Raw genomic sequence first — 22,221 nt, 5'->3', positions numbered from 1 at the left:
CGGACATACTATTGAAGTACAGAACATAAATATTTAATCATATAAATATAAATCACAAACACAGCATATTTTAAGCGGCGACCGTGAGGGACGCCTGAAAATTTTCGTATTTTTAAACTGGATCCTTCTGAAAATCAACATCTACTGGCTAAAGTAATTATTTAGAATAACCGTAGGCCTACTATATGATGGATATATTGACATTTACAACTATCATTTAGACTTCAGTAGCCCTAACAAATATTATTACACACTGACAAATTATTCAATAAAAATAAAATTTATAGTGTTGTTAGCGTTTAGCGCTACTGATTTTTTTCCAATGACTTTTCCTTCTCATAATGAGATTCTTTTTGGTGAGACAGAAGTAGGCGGGACTTCCTGTGTTCGACCCTGTGTTTATTTTTTGCGGAGCCAAATATCGTCCACAGAGGTAAGCTGTACGTTTACTTTCATGCACACGGGTTAGATTCCTTTAATTGCAAATGCACCCGTTTTCACCGTGAAGGTGCTTGATATCGGAGAAGTTTTCATAATGAATTGCAATGATATAAAGCGTTGTCATCGATCATGCACTGCGCTAACTTGAGCTATATGGTTTTCCGTTCGCTTACACCAGCTGCTGTTAAACGGAGAAGCGCTCTGGTTAGTTGAGGATAATGTTATAGAATATTACTTTAGACCCAACAGGGTAGATGTATACAAAAAGCTGGACACCGGTGAAGCGAGCACCGTTTTATGGGTTGCAGAAATGCGCTGCATTGTGTATGATGTCATCATCTTCCATTTTTACTGACGCACTGTACACTTGAATTATTTTGGTAGGCTACATTTGACACCCGTTTCAACCTGTTAGAGCGTTTATAGTCCGAAATGTATCCAGTTAGTTACTACGTTATGTTTAAGAAAAATGCACCTGTTAACTGAGCAGGCGCGCTGAAAGTAGGCTGCACTGCCATGACCGAATATGACGTACATAGCCGTACATACATGCAGTGACATTCATATATTACAGAACTATGCGCGACCGACTGCATTTTACAAGACAGATAGTGAGGGGATTTTAAAAAAGACAATTTAGCCTATCAGTTGTTCGTTCTTAATTAATAAGGAGGTGAGTCATTGTTGTGTCATTTTTTTTTTCTTCCCATAAAAATCTTTTGCAGAGCTGCATTCCCCTGTTGATATCATTAACTGTGGTTTACAATAAACTATATTATAATAAAATGAGAATAAAGTGAAAATAAAAAAATAATAAAATGAAAATACTATATTAAAATATTTATTTATTTTTGTTTATTTTTCAAATCACATGAGACAATATTTTATTCACAATGGAACATAGATAACATAATAAATGTTTAAACTGAGAAATTTTAAAATTTTATGCACAAAATGAGCTCATTTCAAATTTGATGCCTGCTACAAGTCACAAAATAGTTGGGATGGGGGCATGTTTACCATGGTGTAGCATCTCCTCTTCTTTTCAAAACAGTTTGAAGACATCTGGGCATCGAGGTTATGAGTTTCTGGAGTTTTGGTGTTGGAATTTGGTCCCATTCTTGCCTGATATAGGTTTCCAGCTGCTGAAGAGTTTGTGGTCGTCTTTGACGTATTTTTCATTTAATGATGCTCCAAATGATCTCTATAGGTGAAAGATCTGGACTGCAGGCCAATTCAGCACCCGGACTCTTCTACTACGAAGCCATGCTGTTGTAATAGCTGCAGTATGTGGTTTTGCATTGTCCTGCTGAAATACACAAGGCCTTCCCTTAAATAGACGTTGTCTGGAGGGGAGCATATGTTGCTCTAAAACCTTTATATACCTTCCAGCATTCATAGTGCCTTCCAAAACATGCAAGCTGCCCATACCGTATGCACTTACCATACCATCAGAGATGCAGGCTTTTGAACTGAACGCTGATAACATGCTGGAAGGTCTCCCTCCTCTTTAGCCCAGAGGACACGGTGTCCGTGATTTCCAACAAGATTGTCAAATTTGGACTTGTCTGACCATAGAACACTTCTCCACTTTGAAGCAGTCCATTTTAAATGAGCCTTGGTCCACAGGACATGATGGCGCATTTGGACCATGTTCACATATGGCGTCCTTTTTGCATGATGCAGCTTTAGTTGGCATCTGTAGATGGCACAGCGGATTATGTTTACTGACAGTGGTTTCTGGAAGTATTCCTGGGCCCATTTAGTAAGGTCAAAGACAGAATCATGCCGATGAGTGATGCAGTGTCGTCTGAGGGCCTGAAGACCACGGGCATCCAACAAAGGTCTTCGGTCTTGTCCCTTACTCACAGAGATTTCTCCAGTTTCTCTGAAACTATTGATGATGTTAGATGATGAGATTTGCAAAGTCTTTGCAATTTGACGTTGAGGAACGTTGTTTTTAAAGTATTCCACAATGTTTTTACTAGTGGTGGGCATAGATTAATTTTTTTAATCTAGATTAATCTCACTGTAATCTTGGAATTAATCTAGATTAATCTAGATTAAAATGGCTCATTTGAATTCTGCCAAGTAGATCAGAATAAGTTCACTACTAGTAGTAAACAACTAGCAGTCATCAAGAATTTAATATTGATAACATTGAAGACATTGTATGATTATTCCTTAAAGATAAGGTTTTAATAGTTTAGTAGTAGCCTATTACATTCTGCCCAATGTCTTCAAGTGAAACCGAACTTTTATTTTGACGGGTTGCCGTGAGGATAGTTTTTCTCAAATGAAACGCTCGAATGCTCATGAAGTGACTCTCAGAGCAGTTCTGGAGATGTTGTTCATGTATTTATGTCCTCATTTAGTGAGACGACAGACGTTAATATCGCCGCAAGCGTCACGCGGGCTTCTGTATGAGTAGTGAACAAACCCGTGCGTCTGCGCCATACATTAACACAGAGACACACAGAAGTCATATTTAAATAGACGTTTTGCGGCTTAATATTTACAAATAGGAGTGGGAGTGTGCTCACTTGTGTGTGCGCTTACGTTTGTGTGTGTGCGCACCGCCAAACCTGATATTGCCAAGTGCAACATGTTCCTGGGTCAACATCTTTGTTGACCCTGGAACAACATTGTGATTAACCAATCAGATTTCAAGAACCAGTTTATAATTTTTGTGAAGTTTAGGATTATAATCAGTGTTTGGTGCTTGTACATCAGTGTAATTCATCTATCAGTTCCTCAGATTTTAGGGATTACTCATGGGTAAGGTTAGGTTTAGGTGTAGGAATATGGTTAAAATTATATTTTTGGATTAAAATGTTGTTCCAGGGTCAACAAAATATTTTGACCCAGGAACACGTTGCACTTGGCAATATCAGGTTGTGCGTGCGCACCGGGGCGGAACTCCGCTGTGCGCGCGATACAGAGAGCGCGACCATGTAACGTAGAGACAGAAATGACTTGCCGATTTCCATTGGGAAGCTTCTTAAAAATAAATTTTCCTGAAGCAAACCCGGCTTCATAGCTGCATCCATGTTAGCACGCATACACACAGGTTCGAAGACTCGTTCTCGCCCCCTACAGTGCAATTCTGCTAGGTATACATCCGCGCTAAAATATCAAGGTGAAAGTCATCATAGCTTGCGTAGTATAGACCCAGCTCCCAACCCGACTTTGAGAATAGATTAACGGCGATATTTTTTTTATCGCCCGATAAGAGTCTCACGTTAACGCAGCACGTTAACGCCGATAACGGCCCACCACTAGTTTTTACACACTCTTTCACAGATTGGAGAGCCTCTGCCCATCTTTACTTCTGAGAGACTCTCTAAGACATCCCTTTTATAGCTAATCATGTTATAGACCTGATGTCAATTAATTTAATTAGTTGCTAGATGTTCTCCCAGCTCAATCTTTTCAAAATTTCTTGCCCCTGTGCCAACTTTTTTGAGACCTGTAGCAGGTTAAAATTTGAAATGAGCTCATTTAGTGGATAAAAGTGAACAATTTTGAAGTTTAAACATTTGTTATGTTCTCTATGTTCTATTGTGAATAAAATATTGGCCCATGTAATTTAAAAGTCTTTTAGTTTTCATTTTATTCAAATTTAAAAAACATTGCAACATTTCTGGAATTTGGGTTGTAGATACAGACAGTTCTGAAAAGTTAAGCTGTTTAAGAAAAACTTGTTTTGAATGATTTTACATACATATTACAAACTTTACGTAACAGGATTACACTTTTATGGGATTGTGTTTTTCTTAAATTAGAAATTAATATGCATATCTTGCTATTTGCTTATTGTATGTACACAGGAATTTCAGTATAAAGTTGTGACAACACTGTTGACATTAATCACAAAAATATGTTCATGTAAATGTGGTCAGTAGTCAAAACTTTCTTTCCTTCCTCATTCATGCCTACAATGAATTAGCTTTTTATAGGTCTCCCATTCGCAGAACATCTTGCATCATGCCAGACCTCTTAGTGATTAAGAGCTGCTTCCTGAGTTGCTTATTAGTGCTGCTTCAGACATCGAGCTCACAGCAGGACGAGCAAAGCCAGCTGCTACTGGTGTCCTTTGATGGCTTCCGCTGGGACTATGTGAATCGAGTACCCACACCCAATTTCCGTGCCCTGATGGATGAGGGAGTGCAGGTGGAACAAGTGGAGAGCACCTACATCACCAAGACCTACCCTAACCACTACACCTTAGTGACAGGATTACACGCCGAAACCCACGGCATTGTTGCTAATGAAATGTACGACCCCATTCACAACCGCTCCTTTTCTATGGAGGGACCTGAAGTGTACGATGCATGGTGGTGGGAGGAGGCCGTGCCGTTGTGGGTCACCAATCAAAAGGCTGGGCGGAAGAGTGGAGCTGCCATGTGGCCGGGATCAGATGTAGCAATTGGTGGAACGTATCCAACACATTATTTGATTTATAATGCGTCGATGCCATTTGAGACCCGAGTCGAGAAACTCATTGACTGGTTCTCAGGGCCAAAGGCCATCAATTTTGGTGTCTTGTATTGGGAGGAGCCAGACGAGAGCGGGCATAACTTGGGGCCGGAGAGCCCACTAATGGATGTAGTCATAGCAGACATCGATGAGAAGTTGGGATTCCTCAGGGGAAAGCTCAAAACTGCTGGCCTTTATGACAAAGTCAATCTCATTGTTACGAGTGATCATGGAATGACACAGTTGTCACATGATAAGATTATTGAGCTGGACACCTACGTCAGCCGCGATCTTTACACATGGATAGACAAGAGCCCTGTTGTTGGCATTCTGCCGAAAGGAGGTAAGAATGAATATAAAGCATTTGTTATTGCACTAGTCATGTAATTAGGTGTTTCTTCCACTTCCTTATTTTATTTTGTTTAATAAAAGTTCAAATTAATATGGGGTGGGCGAAATGACCAAAACCACGATATGAGTCATTTTATTTCATGGTAAGGATAGAGTATTTCAGTTGTTTTTGCATAAGGTCATTATGATATCAAAATTTTTAAACCATAGAAATTTCATTATTCATGTCACCAGTGTCAATATCACAAAAACTAATACTAGCCTAATAAAAATTCAAGCTCACTGGAGACAAGTAAACAATCGGCAATTAAATAAGAATAAGAAGCTAATTACAAGCAAAGTGGCAAAACAAACTACAGCAGAACAAATAAATAAGAAATGCTACATACATTGTATAAAGTAATCAAATATTATTCACTGTGTAAATTAAATATGTATTTCTTCTTATTAAAGATACTAAAGTGATTTAGTCTGGAGCAGTGAAAGATTTTCTCTCTTTTGTTTGTTTGATTAACATGAATGACAGACAGCAAGAATATTAGACTGCTGTCACTTTAAGAGCTGCCCAGGTCCAATACATGTTTTTTGTGTCTACAAGGATACTTGCAAAGACAGGCATTTGACACATACAAGTGTGTGTATTTAACCATTCAAAGCCTATGAAGCAGCAAAAATAACTGTTCAAAACTCTCACGCTCTGAGCACCGTCTTCACGTGCGCGCGCCTCTCAGACAGTGTGCGCATATAGCGAAATGCATTCTGTTTTGCTGCTGACTGCGTTTCAACGGCTTAAAATCACTTGTTTTTAAACCACGATGCTTAAAAATGTGTGCAAACAATATGTTTTCATTACCACATAGAACAGCAATGTCACGATAGTCCAAAATATCTACCGGTTGACAAATCTCTACCGGATAATCGTGTCTACCAGTATATCGCCCACCCCTAAATTAATATTGTATTGGAAAGTTTTACCATGCCTTAATCTTATATTTTTGGTATTTTTCAAAGGCCTATTTTTGTTATAGATTTGATCATTTTACTAATTTCCAAATGTGTGAAAATCCATCATAAAATATGAATTATTAAAACTATGATATTGTATTGTAGAAAGTAATTTACATTACTGTTATCATCGCAGAATACAACACAACAAAATATGCCTTTTAAAATGGGTGTTTCTTAAACTATAGGCATATTTTGCCATTTAAATGTTATCTCATCAATGTTATATGTTTAATGACAGGTGCTTTATAGTTTTTGAGTGTTATTCTCTGTTATTCTACCCAGGCAAACTTGAAGAGGTCTACAATTCGTTGAAGAACGCCAACCCTAACATGGTTGTGTATAAAAAGGAGGAGATCCCAGATCAATACCACTACAGACACAATGTCAGGATCATGCCTCTGATCATAGAGGTCAAAGAGGGTTGGACGGTCATGCAGAACAGAAATGGATCTTTTATGTGTGCGTATTAATATTTACACGTAATTTAAGCAGAACATAGTACGATAACCTATTAAAGGAACAGTTCACCCATAAATGAACATTTCCAAGAATTTATTTCTTTATCAGAACAGATTTGGAGAAATTTAGCATTACATCATTTGCTCACTAATGGATCCTCTGCAGTGAATGGGTGCCGTCAGAATGAGAGTCCAAACAGCTGATAAAAAAATCACAATAATCCTCAAGTAATCCACAACACAACTCCAGTCCGTCAGTTCATGTTTTGTGAAGTGAAAAGCTCAATGATGGATTTGTTTATTACAAAAATGCAGGTTTTTGCTTCACAATTGATGGGCTGGAGTTGTGTGTGATGTTTTTTAAGACTCTTGTTCTGATGGCACCCATTCACTGCAGAGGATCCATTGGTGAGCAAGTGTTGTAATGCTAAATTTCTCCAAATCTGTTGCAATGAAGAAACAAACTCATCTACATTGGATGGCCTGAAACAGAGTTATTTTTCAGCAAATTTTCATTTTTGGGCGAACTATTCCTTTAATGTCATTAATGTGCTTACCAATCAGTATCAGAAATATCTTTGCAGTTATCTAATGATTACATGCTTGATTTGCAGTGGGAAACCATGGTTATAACAACAGCCTTCCCAGCATGCACCCTGTGTTTGTCGCCCGTGGACCCGCTTTCCGCCACGACTACACCAAGGCTTCCATGCGCTCCGTCGATCTCTATCCTCTCATGTGCAGCATTCTTGGTCTCAAGCCCTTACCTAACAATGGCTCTTTGTCAAGTGTGCAGGATCTCTTAGTGGAGACGTCAACCCCAAAGCCAGTGGTCCCACCCGTGCCCAGAGAGCCTTCCTGCGCGTGGGCCGTGGGATCCGTCCTTGGCGCTGCCCTCGTGATTGGGTTCCTCTTCATCTTTGTGCAACAGGTGACACAGCGGCAGCATCTGCCACTGCATCTGTCCAACAGTGAGATAACACAGCCCTTGCTGTAGGGTCAAACACAATGTTTGTCGGCACTTTGCTCATTTGAGGTTCTCAAACATGTAGCACTTCTTCAGTGCCACATCTCAATTCATTCTAAAATAATTCTGATAACACTTTTTAAGCAGCCAGCATGGTTGTTTGAATTCAAAAGGGATCAATATCCAAGGTAACGTGCCAAAGCCAAATATACCAAAAGCAATATGGGGAAAGATGCTACAGTGGAAAAAAAGGTTGTGCAATCAAAATCATAGCTGACTAAGCCAATAGTGCCCTCTTCTGGTGAAGCTGTCAGTGATACCTTTATTCTAGTCATCTAAAATCTAGTATTTGAAAAAGAAAAAATGTTAGTATCCCCATGCTTTTCCTTTCAATTTGAATCTGATATTTATTTAATAAAAGAGATTTGCCCTATTCTCTTGAATTTGCATTAAATGAATGTTCTAAGTTCGAACTGATAGCATTTGTGGCATAATGTTAATTATCACAAAAATTAATTACCTTGTCCCACCTTTTATTTAAAAAAAATAAAAATCAAATCAAATAAGATCTGGGATACAGTAAGGCACTTAAAATAGAAAATTGGGCCAATTCATAAACATTAAAATACTCAGTGTTTCAATAGTATAGACACAAGTGGCAAATAGTATGAATGTAAACATGATTTTAGTGTGAAAAATTACTTTCTAATCTTTTCTGTGTATATTTATTTACAATTTTACATTTTTTTCCCATGATAATGCAATGCTGTAAACCCTAAAAGACTGTAAAAATTATTTAAACAGCTTTACCACCCAAATGATATACAAACTGTAATAGTAAAAAAACTAAATAAATCAAAGCATTTTAAGTGATTTTATAATATGGTAAGATTCACATTTCTGCTTTTAAACCCTCAAAAAAATGCCCTATTTTTTTCAGGATTATTTGATGGATAGAAAATTCAAAAGAACAGCATTTAGTCGAAATAGAAATCTTTTGTAACATAAATGTCTTTAATGCCACTTTTAAGCTCAAATAATTTTAACATTATTTATAAAATGGTAAGCTTGGCCTCATTTACTTCAATTGTAAGTGCCTCATTGTAACCTCCATATTTCTGTTTTTAATAAGCCAATCAAAATATTTTTTATGTTGATTAACACTATGCCACAGATGCTGTTGATTAAGTTTAACTTTACTGAACCCAGAATATTCCTTTAACTGAATGTAATGGATATTTAAGATTCTGAACAAAAACCTTTAGGGACGTTAGTAGCAGTCGCTTTTTGAATTTGTTGTTATTCTCATACCCATAGTAGATTTGTTTGTTAGATGCAGTTGTTTAAGTTGGCAGATTAATGTTAATAAGTGTTAATGAAAAGAAGCTGGTAGTTGTCAAACTACCTCCATGTTGCACTAAGATCAATGTAAGCTAATCAGGATAGAGAGAAGTATTAGACTAGTGGGGTGTTTTACCTTATCTGCATTTTGCACAATGTAATACCATCCAAAATTTATATTAAAAAAAAAAGTGTGTATGGCCAAAATCCTCAAAGATTGACAAGGTAGTAATAGTATAAGTCCTTCATTAATGTATTTTGTACTTTTTGAAAATAGCATTTAACAAAAAGCCCCGTGTAGGGCGAAACACTGTGATCTGTCTTCTACTGGTGCAAAGACTAAATGGAAAATAATATTTATGATCTTTGATATAAATGTTGCTGAAGTAGTAGTAGTTAGCTGCTTGCAGAATGTTAGGATTGTTTCTGTTATTAAGAAGGAAATTATGACTTTCTCTATGGATGTGTGCAAAGGCTGTTGTATTTTTTTGTTAAGTATTTAAATGATTTACTGGATTTGTCTTACATGTTTTGTATTTTATGGCCTAATATCTGATTTTGATCTGTCAAAAGTCCCATAACTAAAACAATACTTTAAATGTGCTACATTAAAAGGTAAATAAATGCCTGATTTGGAAACATCTGAGTGCTTGATGTCTACCTAGTGTAATTAGTAGTCATAACCTGTTTTCCCTACAGTGACTATCATTTCAGAAAAGTTCAGGATCGGTAAGATTTTTTTTAGCACTGTTTTTGAAAAGTATGCATTTATTTGATTAAAAATATGGTAAAAACAGTAATAGTAAAATACTGTTTAAAATTACTTGTATTTGAATATTTTTTAAATATAACATTTCTATGATGCAATGCTGAATTTTCAGCATCATGTCACATGATCCTTCAGAAATCATTCAAATATGTTGATTTGGTGCTCAAGAAACATTTCTTAACAGCTATGCTGCTTAATACTGTTGTAGAAGTACTGACCCCAGACTTTTGAACAGCCTTTAATATGAATTAAGTGTCTAAACCAACTAGACAGACACATGGTGGAACTCACAGGCAAATCTTTAATAGTTGCAAAAATACAAGGGGAACTCGTGTGCATTTATGCTCTATAATCTAAGAAACTCATGCATACAAACAAAAGCAACAATTCATCAATAAAGCTGGTGACAAAAGACTAAAATAAGAGGCTTTGAGCAGAGCGCTAACCCAGGCCTAGAGCTGAAGAAAAGGCCAAAGGAGGTGAAAGGCATGCGTCTGACAAAAAGAAGCTGAGCAATATGTGAAGAGGCAACTGAAGCTTTTTGGTTTCATCTTTAAATGGCATCAATATCAATGTCCTCCTCCTCATGGTCTGACTTCTCAGGTTTTGTGGTCTCCATTTTCAACTCACGGGCAGAGGAGGAATACACCACCTAGAGAACAGGGAGATAAGAGTTAACAATGTTAATCAAATAACTAACTATGATCTTATGAATCTAAAAATCCTGGTTATGAAAAGTTATGTAATGTGGCTTTTTTTTTACCTCAACATTGTCATCGTCGCCATCTTCCTCGCTGCCCTCGCTCTCCTCCTCTGCCTCCTTGAGCCATTTAACAAAAGGCTCTGCCTTGGCATGAATCTCTTTAGCCAACTCTTTGGAGACATACTTCTTAGACACCTATAGCAGAAACATCACAAACAGGCTTAAACTCCAGAACACTAGACTATTCAAGTGTGCTTGCTGCTATCAGACCCTGGGCTCTCCAGCAGCATCCAGGTCACAGACGTTACCATATTACAACCACCTCAGACACTCAGGCTAAAATAACAAGGGTTGCCTAGCAACAGGTAACTGACCGCATCATCCTTTCATCTATGTTATTTCAGAGAGCTGCCAGAGGTCAGAATTGGATTCATGCATCTAAACTACTTTTATCTGAGTCACGTTCAACTCTGACCTACATAATTTCGTCTGAGATTCTAGACGGCCAAGTCTAGTGGCTGTGTGTTGGCAGGTTACCTTTTCAGCCCATGCGAGTATGACATCTTCCTCCAGCAGATCCGCGTCATACAGGTCTTTGAGTATAATGGGGACTCTGGGTAAGAGCTGAGTCTGATGCAGCTTCACCAGGCACTCAAAGCCACCCAGAAGATATTTCTGAGCTTTCTTATTGTTGTGGCAGAACTGTGGACAGAAATGTAAACTTCTTACACTTATTATAGTGCAATAAGCCAGTATGACAGTGTTATTTGTAAAAGCAGCAACAAAAGGAATAAGGTTCGTATGCATGAGAAGTCTTTGCTGTTGTAGTGCAGGTTTCCCAATCACAGTTGAAGCACTGATGTCACGTGGACTATTTTAACGATGTCCTTACTAACTTTCAGTTAGACAGAAAGCTCTCGGATTTCATCAAAGATATCTTAATTTGTGTTCCAAAGATAAACAAAGGTCTAACAGGTTTGGAACGACATGAGGGCGAGTCATTAATAACAGATTTTCATTTTTGGGAGAGCTAAAAAGTCATGTGAGCTCATAGGTCAAAGAGTGGGAACCCTGAAAAAAAAAAAAATTCAGCCCTTGAAACTTTACTTCACATATTTTTGTAAACAGCTGGGATCCTTGGAATCAAAAAAGCTGTTTTATATGTTAAAAAATGTTAACAGATATGAGGACGTACCCTGAGGAAGTGACGCTTGTACTTCTTGATCTGTTCACGGATGTTCTCATCAAAGAGCAGCTCGCTCAGGATCAGAGGACCCATGGCCTTCACATCAAGCCTTTCAGCCTCAGCCAAGATCTCTTTATCTGCTGAGTCAATCGCTCCACTGTCTCTCTTTTCCTGAAGGGCAGAAACAAAGAACAGAGCTGAACGAGGAAAGTGTCTATATATAGAGAGAGCAATTTTCAGTACAATTTTAAGACAAACACCTTCACAAAGTTGTAAAATATGTTGACCCTCTCCTCCAGGGATTTCTCCAAGTCATCAGTGAGCGTGAGACCCTTGGCGTGCTCGCTGATCTCCTCCATCCTGCGTCGCTGGGCCTCTTCTGTGGTCTCCTCAGCCCAGTCTTCATCGTCATCATCATCCCCATCCTGTCATAAGATCACATTCAACACCAGTATTTCTCATCTCTTACGCTGGTAAGTGTTTATTTTAGGAGATGATCTCAAAACAGCACTTACCACAGCATCAGGGGCATCTATGTCATTATGGTTTCCAGCCTCTCCACCACTTGAGCCATTTTCTTTGTCCTTCTTTCGGTTCTTTTTTTCCTTTTCTTTTTTCGCAGATCCACTGTCATTCTCTGCACCAACAGGACAGGAGAGAGGAAGTTAACAAAAGGGCAACAGAGTTTAGTTCATGAACAGCAAATCAGCATGGCATAGGTCAGAAGATCAGAATAATTTTTGACTACCGTTACTGCAGATACATGCTGCTTACAAGCACATACTAAATCCAAAATAGATTAGGGTTACCCAAATACCCAGGCCTTCCTTCAGTTTTATTTGAGAGTAAAGGTTTGTGGAACATTAAAGGACAATATGAAAGCGAAGATAATAAAGCGTTTACCACTGAGGATTCAAAATATCAATTCACTGTCTCTCTAAATCTGTATTTACCTGGTGGATTCTTGAGAATGAAGGTGCAGAGTTTGTGTCTGGTGTCCAACATGCCTCGGTAACCACAAGCCTTGCAGGAGTTTCCAATGGTCTGCTTCTTGGGATTAATGTGCTACAATGAGGAGAACATTTGACTTTATTAAACTATATTGATAAACAGGCTGCGACGACAAATCCAGCTACAAATCTGTAAGGTAAATTGCTCACAATTGCTTCCTGTACTTAAAACTTGCAGAAATTATTTTATGAAAAAGCATATGCTTTGCCCTGTATATAGCTATAGACCTATGTGTTTTGTCTCATTTATAACCTTACAGTGAGGATATAAGGCCGACTGCAGCATGAAACAGAAACCAGGCCAGCTGAGACTATGCAAAAATCTCAGGAAGTCATCAGTACTGCACTGCAGAGGAAAATCAGCAGGCGCAAAAGAATCTCTCTCAAGTATTAAAAAAAACAAGTTCAAGTAAGTTAAATGCCTAAAAAAAAAAAACATCTACAAAACAAGAAATTAATGAAACGAGAAATTTCTGTCCCACCAATGAAAGTCCACGCTCTACCATACCTGCGTGACACACATAATAGATAGTGTGCGCTCTTTGAATGAATGTCTTATGGGTTTGGAATGAGTTAATAAATGACAGAACTTTAATTTTAATAGTGAACAATTCCATTATGATGCAAGCGCTCCTTGCCATTGGCTTTGGCAACTGAAACCAAGAGACTGAATGTAACAATGAGAAACTGAAGGTGGCTTGTATACAGTTAATGACGCAGCTAGTTTCCTCTGTACACCTGCAAAACAATCTTAACACATGGAAGCTACATGCGTGACCCCATAGAGACCTGCATATTCAGCAACACGCATTCAAACATAAAGGGCACTCAGTTCAACAGGGCATCAAGGGCACTCAGTTCAACAGCCACCAGAATGCACCTGTTCATCAATAGTCTCACTTCAACCATAACCCTTCTATGCAGGTCTAAATATATATATGGCAAAATGGAAATATTTACCAAATCAGTTTCAGGATTGTCACACTCAGGACACAGCACAAACTTGCGAATGAATCCATCAAGCATGTCTTGCAGTTTGTTTGCCTCATGAGATCCATTGACGATGTAGCGGTCATTCTTGGAATCAAACTGGGTTTGGGCTCCCAACTCACAACCAAAGAATTTGGTGGGATCTAAACAGAGGTTACAGTATAATTTAAAATGAAAAAAAAAGTCCATATTTAAGGAAATTAAAGTCAGATAACTTTTTAAAACAATGCTCACATGTCGGAGGCCTATTCAGAGCCTTGGCAACATCAACCATGTTGACTATGACGGTCTTAATTCCATTCCCCTTGCCTTCCACCTGTGAAAAACAAACATGGTTTAGTTTGCATCTGTATTTATTACATATATAGTTAGATAATGGTCAAATTTCATCAAAATAACCTTTGCAAAGGTATTAAAGATTAGGAAAATTATTTTTTATATAATATATATATATATATCTCCATTTTAATAATAATATGGAGAGTGTATATCTTATTAATTTGTATTCATTATTAAGAAACATCAACCATTTATTTACATATAATTTAATCTATATTAATATTTATCATCAAGAAATGAACATTAACCCCCGCCATATACATTTAAAACCCACCTTAGCAATGAGACGGGGCATTTTATAGCGGTAGAACTGGTCTGACACGCTGCGATTGACATTGATGGACATTTTGGCTTCCCGTATGGTTTATCAGCAAGACGAGAAGATCTTGAATTGGCAATTATTAGTATCTTCTGTTTGAAGAAGAGGGGATGACATAAACGACTGCAAGAGTACTTTGTCTCTGACATGAAAAGGGTACGGCCACTGAGGCTCCAGGCTTCGAGCTCGTTGACTAAGTTCCCCCCAAACAGGTTCCGGCAGCTGCACTATAGCACTGCAAAAAGAACATGAGAATGAGGATTAAGAGCAGAAAACAACAAGGATCGGTTTAGCATTATTACCACTGTGGTATCAACTACAGCAGACTTCTAAATCGAGGTGTGCCCACTCTCTAGAAGCCTGGCTAGTTATCTACTAGGACCACCTGTCATGGTGATATTAGGGTCTGCATGTCATGTCTGTTTGCACACAACTCAATACTGAAATAAATTGCGGTTAAGGATAGAAAGCAATGTCATAACGTTAGTCAGACCCAGACATTCTGGTGCAGCATTTACTTGCATGCTGATGGGATGTAACCCCAAACAGGCCTGTGTTGAGCAACCCCATGCTGCAGAGTGCGTCACACCATAGGAGGACGCCATTTTATTCGGTGCAGTATGCAACACATTGAGATTGATGCGAACTCCTAGATCTGGTTAAACAAACCAACTATCGCGAGAGTACACGCGCAGTCATGAGAGAGAAAAATACACTAGAAATATCAGAAATCAACGTACCTTTCCCATCCGTAGCTCCTGTCGTCCAGGTACTCACCGTTTTCGCAAAACAAAGACATAAACACACCGCTGGTCGCCCTGAGAAGAGGTGAACTACTAGTTTGAGTTGGTTTAGTTTAGTTTAGCTAGTTAGGGGTCGGCACGGCGGTGCCTGCCTGACTGGGTTACACCTTGCGGAGCAGAGTGATAAACCCTGGAGAGAAAACTCACGACGCCCTCAATACAGGGGACCTGAAATAAAACGGGATTCATGAGCAAAACTTTACAAACAGCAACATAATGATGCTGTTGATGTGAACCAACACGACTGACGTATTAACGTTAAGAGCTAACGTTAGTCAGCTAACATATGGCAGCATTACCAGAAACCTAACACGCAGTATCTCCTCAAGCCAGAGTGCGAATATATTTATCAAATGTGACTACGTTAAATCAGAATAATTAATTTTCCAGAAGAATTCCCTAATGGACAGGCCGATATGTTTTCGCGAAGTTTTACTCACCTCTCGCACGCTTCTGCTCGTATGCTAAACCACAATGAGCACATAAGACCTCGTGACTTCCAATCTTAACTCGGCTATAAATTAGCCCCGCCCCCATGCCCTAAACGGATGTTTTGATTGGCTTGCGACTCACTGGATTCTATTTTATTTGTCAAATTTTGCTATCAATCATATTGGACACGCGGATTTACTTGCTGATTGGGAAAGGTCCCTTTTCTGGTAAATAACCTATTACTTTTGATAAATTTTTATACGTAAATTCCACATAGTGTGTGTATGGAAGCGTTGAATATGATGGACAATATCCAAGCAAAAAATGTGCCTTCTATCAGACTAATCCCTAAATTTTTTCGCGAATATAGGCCTAGTTCTTTCCTTTTTTATGTGATGTCAGTCTGTTTTTACAGATATTTCATAAGTCAACTGCCTATTTTGTTCTTTTGCAATAATGGTGCAAATATGGGGTCATTCCTGTTAGGGATATCCCCATCATATTTGTCTTGATATATTGGATAAATCACAATTTTATAAAAATGGAAGTCATTAGTTTATTTTCTTTTATCAAGATATCACAATTATGTGATATTTCTACATAGGGGTTGTAAAATGACTGTGCTTTGGCTTGAACATGTTGCCATCTTTTTTACCATTTTTGCCAACTTTTCTTTTATCTAATAAAAAATATTTCAGATAATATTTATTTCCATTATTCACATTTTTGTTTTTGTTTTTTTTTTCCAGAATTTTAGCATGAAACAGATATAACTAGGCTATATAAACAAACAGATGCTATGACAATTGTCCACTTTATGATGTTTGTTTTTTAAAATTTGCCTCTCCTTTTACATATTCTGCTTTTGGAAGCATCACAAATTCCACATATAGCCTGGGACAGTGGATGACACACGGTGAATTCTCTGGATGTGTTTACAAACCACTGGAACAAAAGATTCCTGGCTGAGCACATCGTGATGTAGGCCAGTGGAGAGGAATGCAGAGGACAAACAGCCAGTACGGGTTCACTGGATTACCTGTGGCATTTTCAGGGTTCAGAGGGTTTACTGATGTAAGCTACAGCGACAAAATCCTTTATCTTTACTGTACAAAGGAAAATATCCTATAACATTGCATCAGCAAGTAAATAAAGGTTTATAATATTGTGTTTTACAGCAACAAAACAGGCTAATATAGCTTAAGAGAACATTGCAACTCAGTCCACTTGTTCTGAAGTGAAAGCATAAATGTGATTCCTCTGTTTGGTGAATTAAGGTGAATGGTCCGCTTGATGACAGTAATTTATGCATTATAGATGCTTTTATTCAGCATATACATATAAACATTTATACACTTACCAGTACAAGCATTTACTATCAATTTAACCATTGGCATTAGCACCATGCCTTAGTTGGAACTTGAAATACAGGAATAGGACAGTCCACCCAAAAATGAAAATCCTGTCATCATTTACTCACCCTTATGTTGAAGGTTCAAACATGTAAGACTTTTTCTCTTGTGTGGAAGACAAAATAAGAAATTTTGAAGAATGCTGAAAACTAAACCGTTTTGGTTCCTATTAACTTCCATGACTTCCAAGTGTTCGTAAGAAGGTGTCCAAAGGAAGAACAAACTGTTTAATTATCAACATTCTTCCAAATATGTGACCCTGGACCACAAAACCAGTCTTAAGTGTAAATTGTTCGAAATTGAGATTTATACATTATCTGAAAGCTGAATAAATAAGCGTTCCATTGATGTATGGTTTGTTAGGATCGGACAATATTTGACCGACTATTTGAAAATCTGGAATCTGAGGGTGAAAGAAAATCAAAATATTGAGAAAATCACCTTTAAGTGAAGTTCTTAGCAATGCATATTACTAATCAAAAATGAAGTTTTTATACATTTACGGTAAGAAATTTACAAAAAATCTTCATGGAACATGATCTTTACTTAACATGCTAATGATTTTTGGCATAAAAGAAAAAATTATAATTTTGACCCATACAATGTATTTTGGGCTATTGCTACAAATATACCCCAGCGACTTAAGACTGGTTTTGTGGTCCAGGGTCACATATGTTCTTTTGTCTTTCACAGAAGAAAGTCATTTGGATGTGTGATATGTGTGACTGTATATTTAATGTTAAAATAAAGTCAGTTATATATAAAAAAGATATATAAGATTTATATTTAAAAAATACACAAACTTCTTTGCTTTAACAAACTAAATGGTAAACATAAGGCAGATGGGCTTTATCATATAAATTTGACCATTAATGTTTCACCACATTGATTTTTTCTTTCTTTAATAGCATTAAAAATTAAAATGTGAAAATAAGAGACACCTTTTTTTCCTTTACTCAATTCTGTTTATGATTTATTTGCACATTCTCCAGTGAATATTTAATCCATCTCTGCCAAAACAGGTGGAGAACATCTGTGGATATTCTTTAGGTCTTATTACAGATTTCCCAATTGGATTGAAGTCAGGGCTCTGGTGGAGGTGTTCCAGAATAACAACCATTTTCTTGCTATACATAGTTTTTCCCTTGTGTGCTTATCCCTGCTGATGAAATGAATGTTGCCCCTGATTACAGATCTCTGGCTTGCTGAAATGGGGATTTGCATGCATTTTGTTCTCATGTTGCTCTCCTGCTAAAAAGCAACTCCAGCTTTATGCATGACAATAGTGATGTTGTCACTTTTTGCCGTGTTTTGTTCACATTGCCCTTGTTTCTCATTCCTCAGTGTAGTAGGTCAGCCTAATATTAGCAGTGTCTGGGATGTGCTGTATGTTTTTCCCTGCATTTCTGACACTAATCTGAGCTGTTGTTTTTAGTTGTGAAACACCAGAAGGTTACATTATAATATGTAAGTAGGCAAATGAAAGAAGGCATGCTTTTAAAGTTGTTTTATGAGATAGAATCAGTGGGGATTAATACTTTCTGTATAATGTGTACATCATAGTCAAGGTCAAAGGTGCATACAGTAGTTTGCTTCTAATTTAAAGCTGTAGTCGGTAAGTTTTGCCTCTTTGTCGCCATCTCTGTTTGAAAACCTGTTAGCGGAATTATTTTTATTGCGTGGGTTGTGTTCCGGCACAGCTTCAGCTCAGATGAATTTAATGTTTTGAGGTGAATGTGTGGCAGTCAGTCACCGCACCGGTGTGGATGTTTACTGTACTTTACAATCACAGATTCTAGCCTACGTCTTGGAATATATGACCCAAATAAGAATTTTCACCGTATATTGTCATCTGAACAAGTAAGTAACAAGTCTGTCACATTTGTTCTGACCAACTGAGGAAAAAAGCATTACAATGCATTGCGCTACCAATGGTGATTTAATCTAAAGATTGGTTAGCTCATATCACATCAAACCATGCAAATTATTATTATTGTTAATGTTATAATTCATTCTCAAATTATTATCTCAAATTAATATAACAGTGTTTCCCATACATTCTCTTCTGCAGTGTTGCCAAGTCAATTGGGCTACTTTAAAGCTTTTTCCGCGGGATGTTTTTCATGTCCGCGGGTTGAAGTGACCCCAGTAACGTGATATTTAGCCCCTGGAATGCGACTTTTATCAGGGGGACTACGCCAAAAAACGTGTATTTTACCCCACCGGAACGCGATTTTTACCGGGAATCCCCACTGAAAAGCAATTGGGCTAGTTTTGGGTTAGTTTCGAGTAGCAATTGGGCGGGTTTTGTTGAGAAAACCTGTCCTGCTGGCAGAGAATTCATTTGCATATATGCCGCCACAAATAGAGTCCAGGTCTGTGGGAAACACTGTATAATGTTAACAACATCAGCATTGCGTGACTATGAGTAGGCTAGTGTGAATTATTATGTAGATTTCAATTTCTGTACAGTCTAATCTCTAATTGTAATACCATTTGAATTTCATATTAAGAAATTATTTTAACCCAAAAAGCTAATTATGCTTCCTTCGAACTGGTTGTCTTTAAAATACAAATTTTGTGTAATAAAGCTATCTGTAATCAGAAGCACATTTAAAACTGGAATATAATTTAATTTCATTCACACATGTTTCATAAACACATAATCTTTCAGGATCACAATCCGCCATCAAAATGATACATTTAATTATTCTAGCTGCTGTGAGAAAAGGCTAAACGATGTGCCACCTGCAGGATCCTCACATGCGATAGCCTACTAGCCGGGACAACTTCTTTATGTTTACAGACGTGATGTAATGACGCAGTGCCATGCTCGAATTTCCCACGAAAACCTTCCCGTACTACTCAAATTAGAAAACATTATTATAGGCTAATCGTAATCGGGCTAAAGTAAGACGATAGTTTTGAACACTGGCTGGTTATGTACTTGCTCAAATATTGATTTCAGGTTATTTTTAACCAAAAAAAAGTGATGGACTGCAGCTTTGTCTTACACATTAAGACATAACATTTTTATAAAAAGACTTAATGGCATGCACCCACATTAGATGAAGACTATTCTGATAGTAGTTTTCGTATTTGCGTAGAAATTTTGTATTTCTCCATGACTTAACACAACTTCTGAGAGAATCCTCACACTCATTGGCTGCCACTTTTTAGGTACGCTATGCTAGTAGTAGCGTAGTGTCGTTTAGTGCACATACAGGTGCATCTCAATAAATTAGAATGTCGTGGAAAAGTTCATTTATTTCAGTAATTCAACTCAAATTATGAAACTCGTGTATTAAATAAATTCAATGCACACAGATTGAAGTAGTTTAAGTCTTTGGTTCTTTTAATTGGGATGATTTTGGCCTCACATTTGGCTCACAAAACATTTTTAGTGAATTGTTGGCCTTCTGGAAAGTATGTTCATTTACTGTATATGTACTCAATACTTGGTATGGGCTCCTTTTGCTTTAATTACTGCCTCAATTCGGCGTGGCATGGAGGTGATCAGTTTGTGGCACTGCTGAGGTGGTATGGAAGCCCAGGTTTCTTTGACAGTGGCCTTCAGCTCATCTGCATTCAGGAGTGGCTTAACAAGAAGAATACGACAACAATAGCCAAATTCCTTGACACGTCTGTGTGTGGTGGCTCTTGATGCCTTGAACCCAGCCTCAGTCCATTCCTTGTGAAGTTCACCCAAATTTTTTAATCGATTTTGCTTGACAATTCTCATAAGGCTGCGGTTCTCTCGGTTGGTTGTGCATCTTTTTCTTCCACACTTTTTCCTTCCACTCAACTTTCTGTTAACATGCTTGATACAGCACTCTGTGGACAGTCAGCTTCTTTGGCAATGAATGTTTGTGGCTTACCCTCCTTGTGAAAGGTGTCAATGATTGTCTTCTGGACAACTGTCAGATCAGCAGTCTTCCCCATGATTGTGTGAACAATTCCCCATGAACTGAAAAATGCTGCCTTCGGAGGACACATTCCAAGGTAGGAAGGCATCAAGGCTCGTCCAAATCCAAAGGTTTACATTTACATTTATGCATTTAGCAGACGCTTTTATCCAAAGCGACTTACATTGCATTCAAGTTACAGTTTTTACATTTTATCAGCTCTTGCTTTCCCTGGGAATCAAACCCATGATCTTGGCGTTGCTAGCGCCATGCTCTACTATTTGAGCTACAGGAAAGCTGCACTTCCTGTCTCATGAGATACCTTCATCTGATCGATTTTTGAAGGCAGCATAGATATATCCTTCGCTGCCTTTGATATCCCACAATCCTGTGCATTCCATTCCGTGACGGCTGAGCTAAAATATAAAGATGGCGTTTGGTGGTTAGTTTGTGTGTAAATGTATATTTCTGATGAACTTTTTGCACTTTTGATGTTATTTCTAGCGAGAAATTAGTATTACAGTAATTAAATCTTCGTTTAGTTATCACCAAAAATCGTTCTATTTTGTTGTAGATCGTTAAACCGTTACGCTGCCTCAGAAGCCTGTCCAAAATCAGTTTCGTGAGGTGCCTTCGTGCAAAAACGCTGCCTGCAAAGTCATTGCCTCATAAGGCAGCGAGGCAGCAAGTCAGCTGCCTAAGTTTTCGGATGCAGCCATTATGTTGGATGACAGCCTCCATTAAAAACCAAGAAAAAGAAGAAGTGCAGTTTGGTAATAAGAAAAGAATCAGTACTTGTACGGTCCAAGAAGCAGAAAAGATCAGAAGCCAGTAGACAGAAAGACTGACAAAGACAAAAAACACGCGTAAACATCTGTACGGCAAACACAAAGTGGAAAGATGGAGAAAATCCTAAGTAGTGATGCCCAGTTTGCTTCTTTTTTTTATCAGACAGGTAAGGGAATTATGTAGACTCCTCTCTAAAACACACTATGGTCAGTGCCATTTCCATAAAACGCAAAAGACAATCATGCTGGAAGCACTGTTAATGCTAACCTGGAAATTAGCAGCTTGTCAAATGGACTGCAGGTGGCAGTATAACATCTGCTAAATTGAGATGGTCTGGCCACAACACTCAGTGAACACTACACCCCCTCACTGTGACGGAAACCCCCCAAAAGACCAGAATTAGGTTAGAGCCCACTCTGAATGAAGGCTATTTTATATCCAGCTGACATCGCTACTAAGAAAAAAAAGTGAAATTGAAACTGAAACTGAATTTCCTCTTTTGTTCTGGGTATTTCCACA

General features: G+C 38.0%; 2 protein-coding genes across 3 annotated transcripts; one reads left to right on the top strand and one right to left on the bottom strand.

The window, feature by feature from the left end:
• The first annotated feature begins 365 nt into the window (after positions 1-365).
• enpp5 (ectonucleotide pyrophosphatase/phosphodiesterase 5) lies at positions 366-9,684 on the top strand. 2 transcript variants are annotated; one of them, XM_058756193.1, is made up of 4 exons: positions 366-433; positions 4,391-5,263; positions 6,562-6,738; positions 7,352-9,684. In XM_058756193.1, exons 2-4 carry the CDS (start codon positions 4,429-4,431, stop codon positions 7,732-7,734), a joined length of 1,395 nt encoding a protein of 464 aa, XP_058612176.1. In that variant the 5' UTR covers positions 366-433; positions 4,391-4,428; the 3' UTR covers positions 7,735-9,684. The 2 variants fall into 2 exon arrangements, with proteins under 2 accessions (XP_058612176.1, XP_058612177.1); XM_058756194.1 differs by having other exon boundaries at positions 379-433; positions 4,401-5,263.
• Positions 9,685-10,095: 411 nt separating this feature from the next.
• eif5 (eukaryotic translation initiation factor 5) lies at positions 10,096-15,727 on the bottom strand. The gene is made up of 12 exons (XM_058756886.1): positions 15,605-15,727; positions 15,102-15,332; positions 14,317-14,596; positions 13,938-14,019; positions 13,674-13,846; positions 12,657-12,768; positions 12,219-12,340; positions 11,964-12,128; positions 11,713-11,874; positions 11,055-11,219; positions 10,578-10,712; positions 10,096-10,466 (listed from the first exon to the last, which is right to left on the bottom strand). The coding sequence occupies exons 3-12, from the start codon at positions 14,386-14,388 to the stop codon at positions 10,368-10,370; spliced, it is 1,287 nt and encodes a 428-aa protein (XP_058612869.1). The 5' UTR covers positions 14,389-14,596; positions 15,102-15,332; positions 15,605-15,727; the 3' UTR covers positions 10,096-10,367.
• Positions 15,728-22,221: the final 6,494 nt, after the last annotated feature.

Source organism: Onychostoma macrolepis, chromosome 20 (genome assembly GCF_012432095.1).
Source record: "Onychostoma macrolepis isolate SWU-2019 chromosome 20, ASM1243209v1, whole genome shotgun sequence".
In the NCBI taxonomy this organism is placed as follows: Eukaryota; Metazoa; Chordata; class Actinopteri; order Cypriniformes; family Cyprinidae; genus Onychostoma; species Onychostoma macrolepis.
This window is presented reverse-complemented; position numbering and strand designations above follow the sequence as displayed.

Coding starts and splice junctions, on each gene's coding strand:
- eif5 (XM_058756886.1), bottom strand. CDS start 14,388: ATGTCCATCAATGTCAATCGCAGCGTGTCAGACCAGTTCTACCGCTAT. Junction 12,769..13,673: donor ACAATCCTGAAACTGATTTG/GTAAATATTTCC, acceptor TCCTCATTGTAG/CACATTAATCCCAAGAAGCA. Junction 11,220..11,712: donor ACAAGCGTCACTTCCTCAGG/GTACGTCCTCAT, acceptor TTCTGTCCACAG/TTCTGCCACAACAATAAGAA.
- enpp5 (XM_058756193.1), top strand. CDS start 4,429: ATGCCAGACCTCTTAGTGATTAAGAGCTGCTTCCTGAGTTGCTTATTA. Junction 5,264..6,561: donor TGGCATTCTGCCGAAAGGAG/GTAAGAATGAAT, acceptor TATTCTACCCAG/GCAAACTTGAAGAGGTCTAC. Junction 6,739..7,351: donor CAGAAATGGATCTTTTATGT/GTGCGTATTAAT, acceptor CTTGATTTGCAG/TGGGAAACCATGGTTATAAC.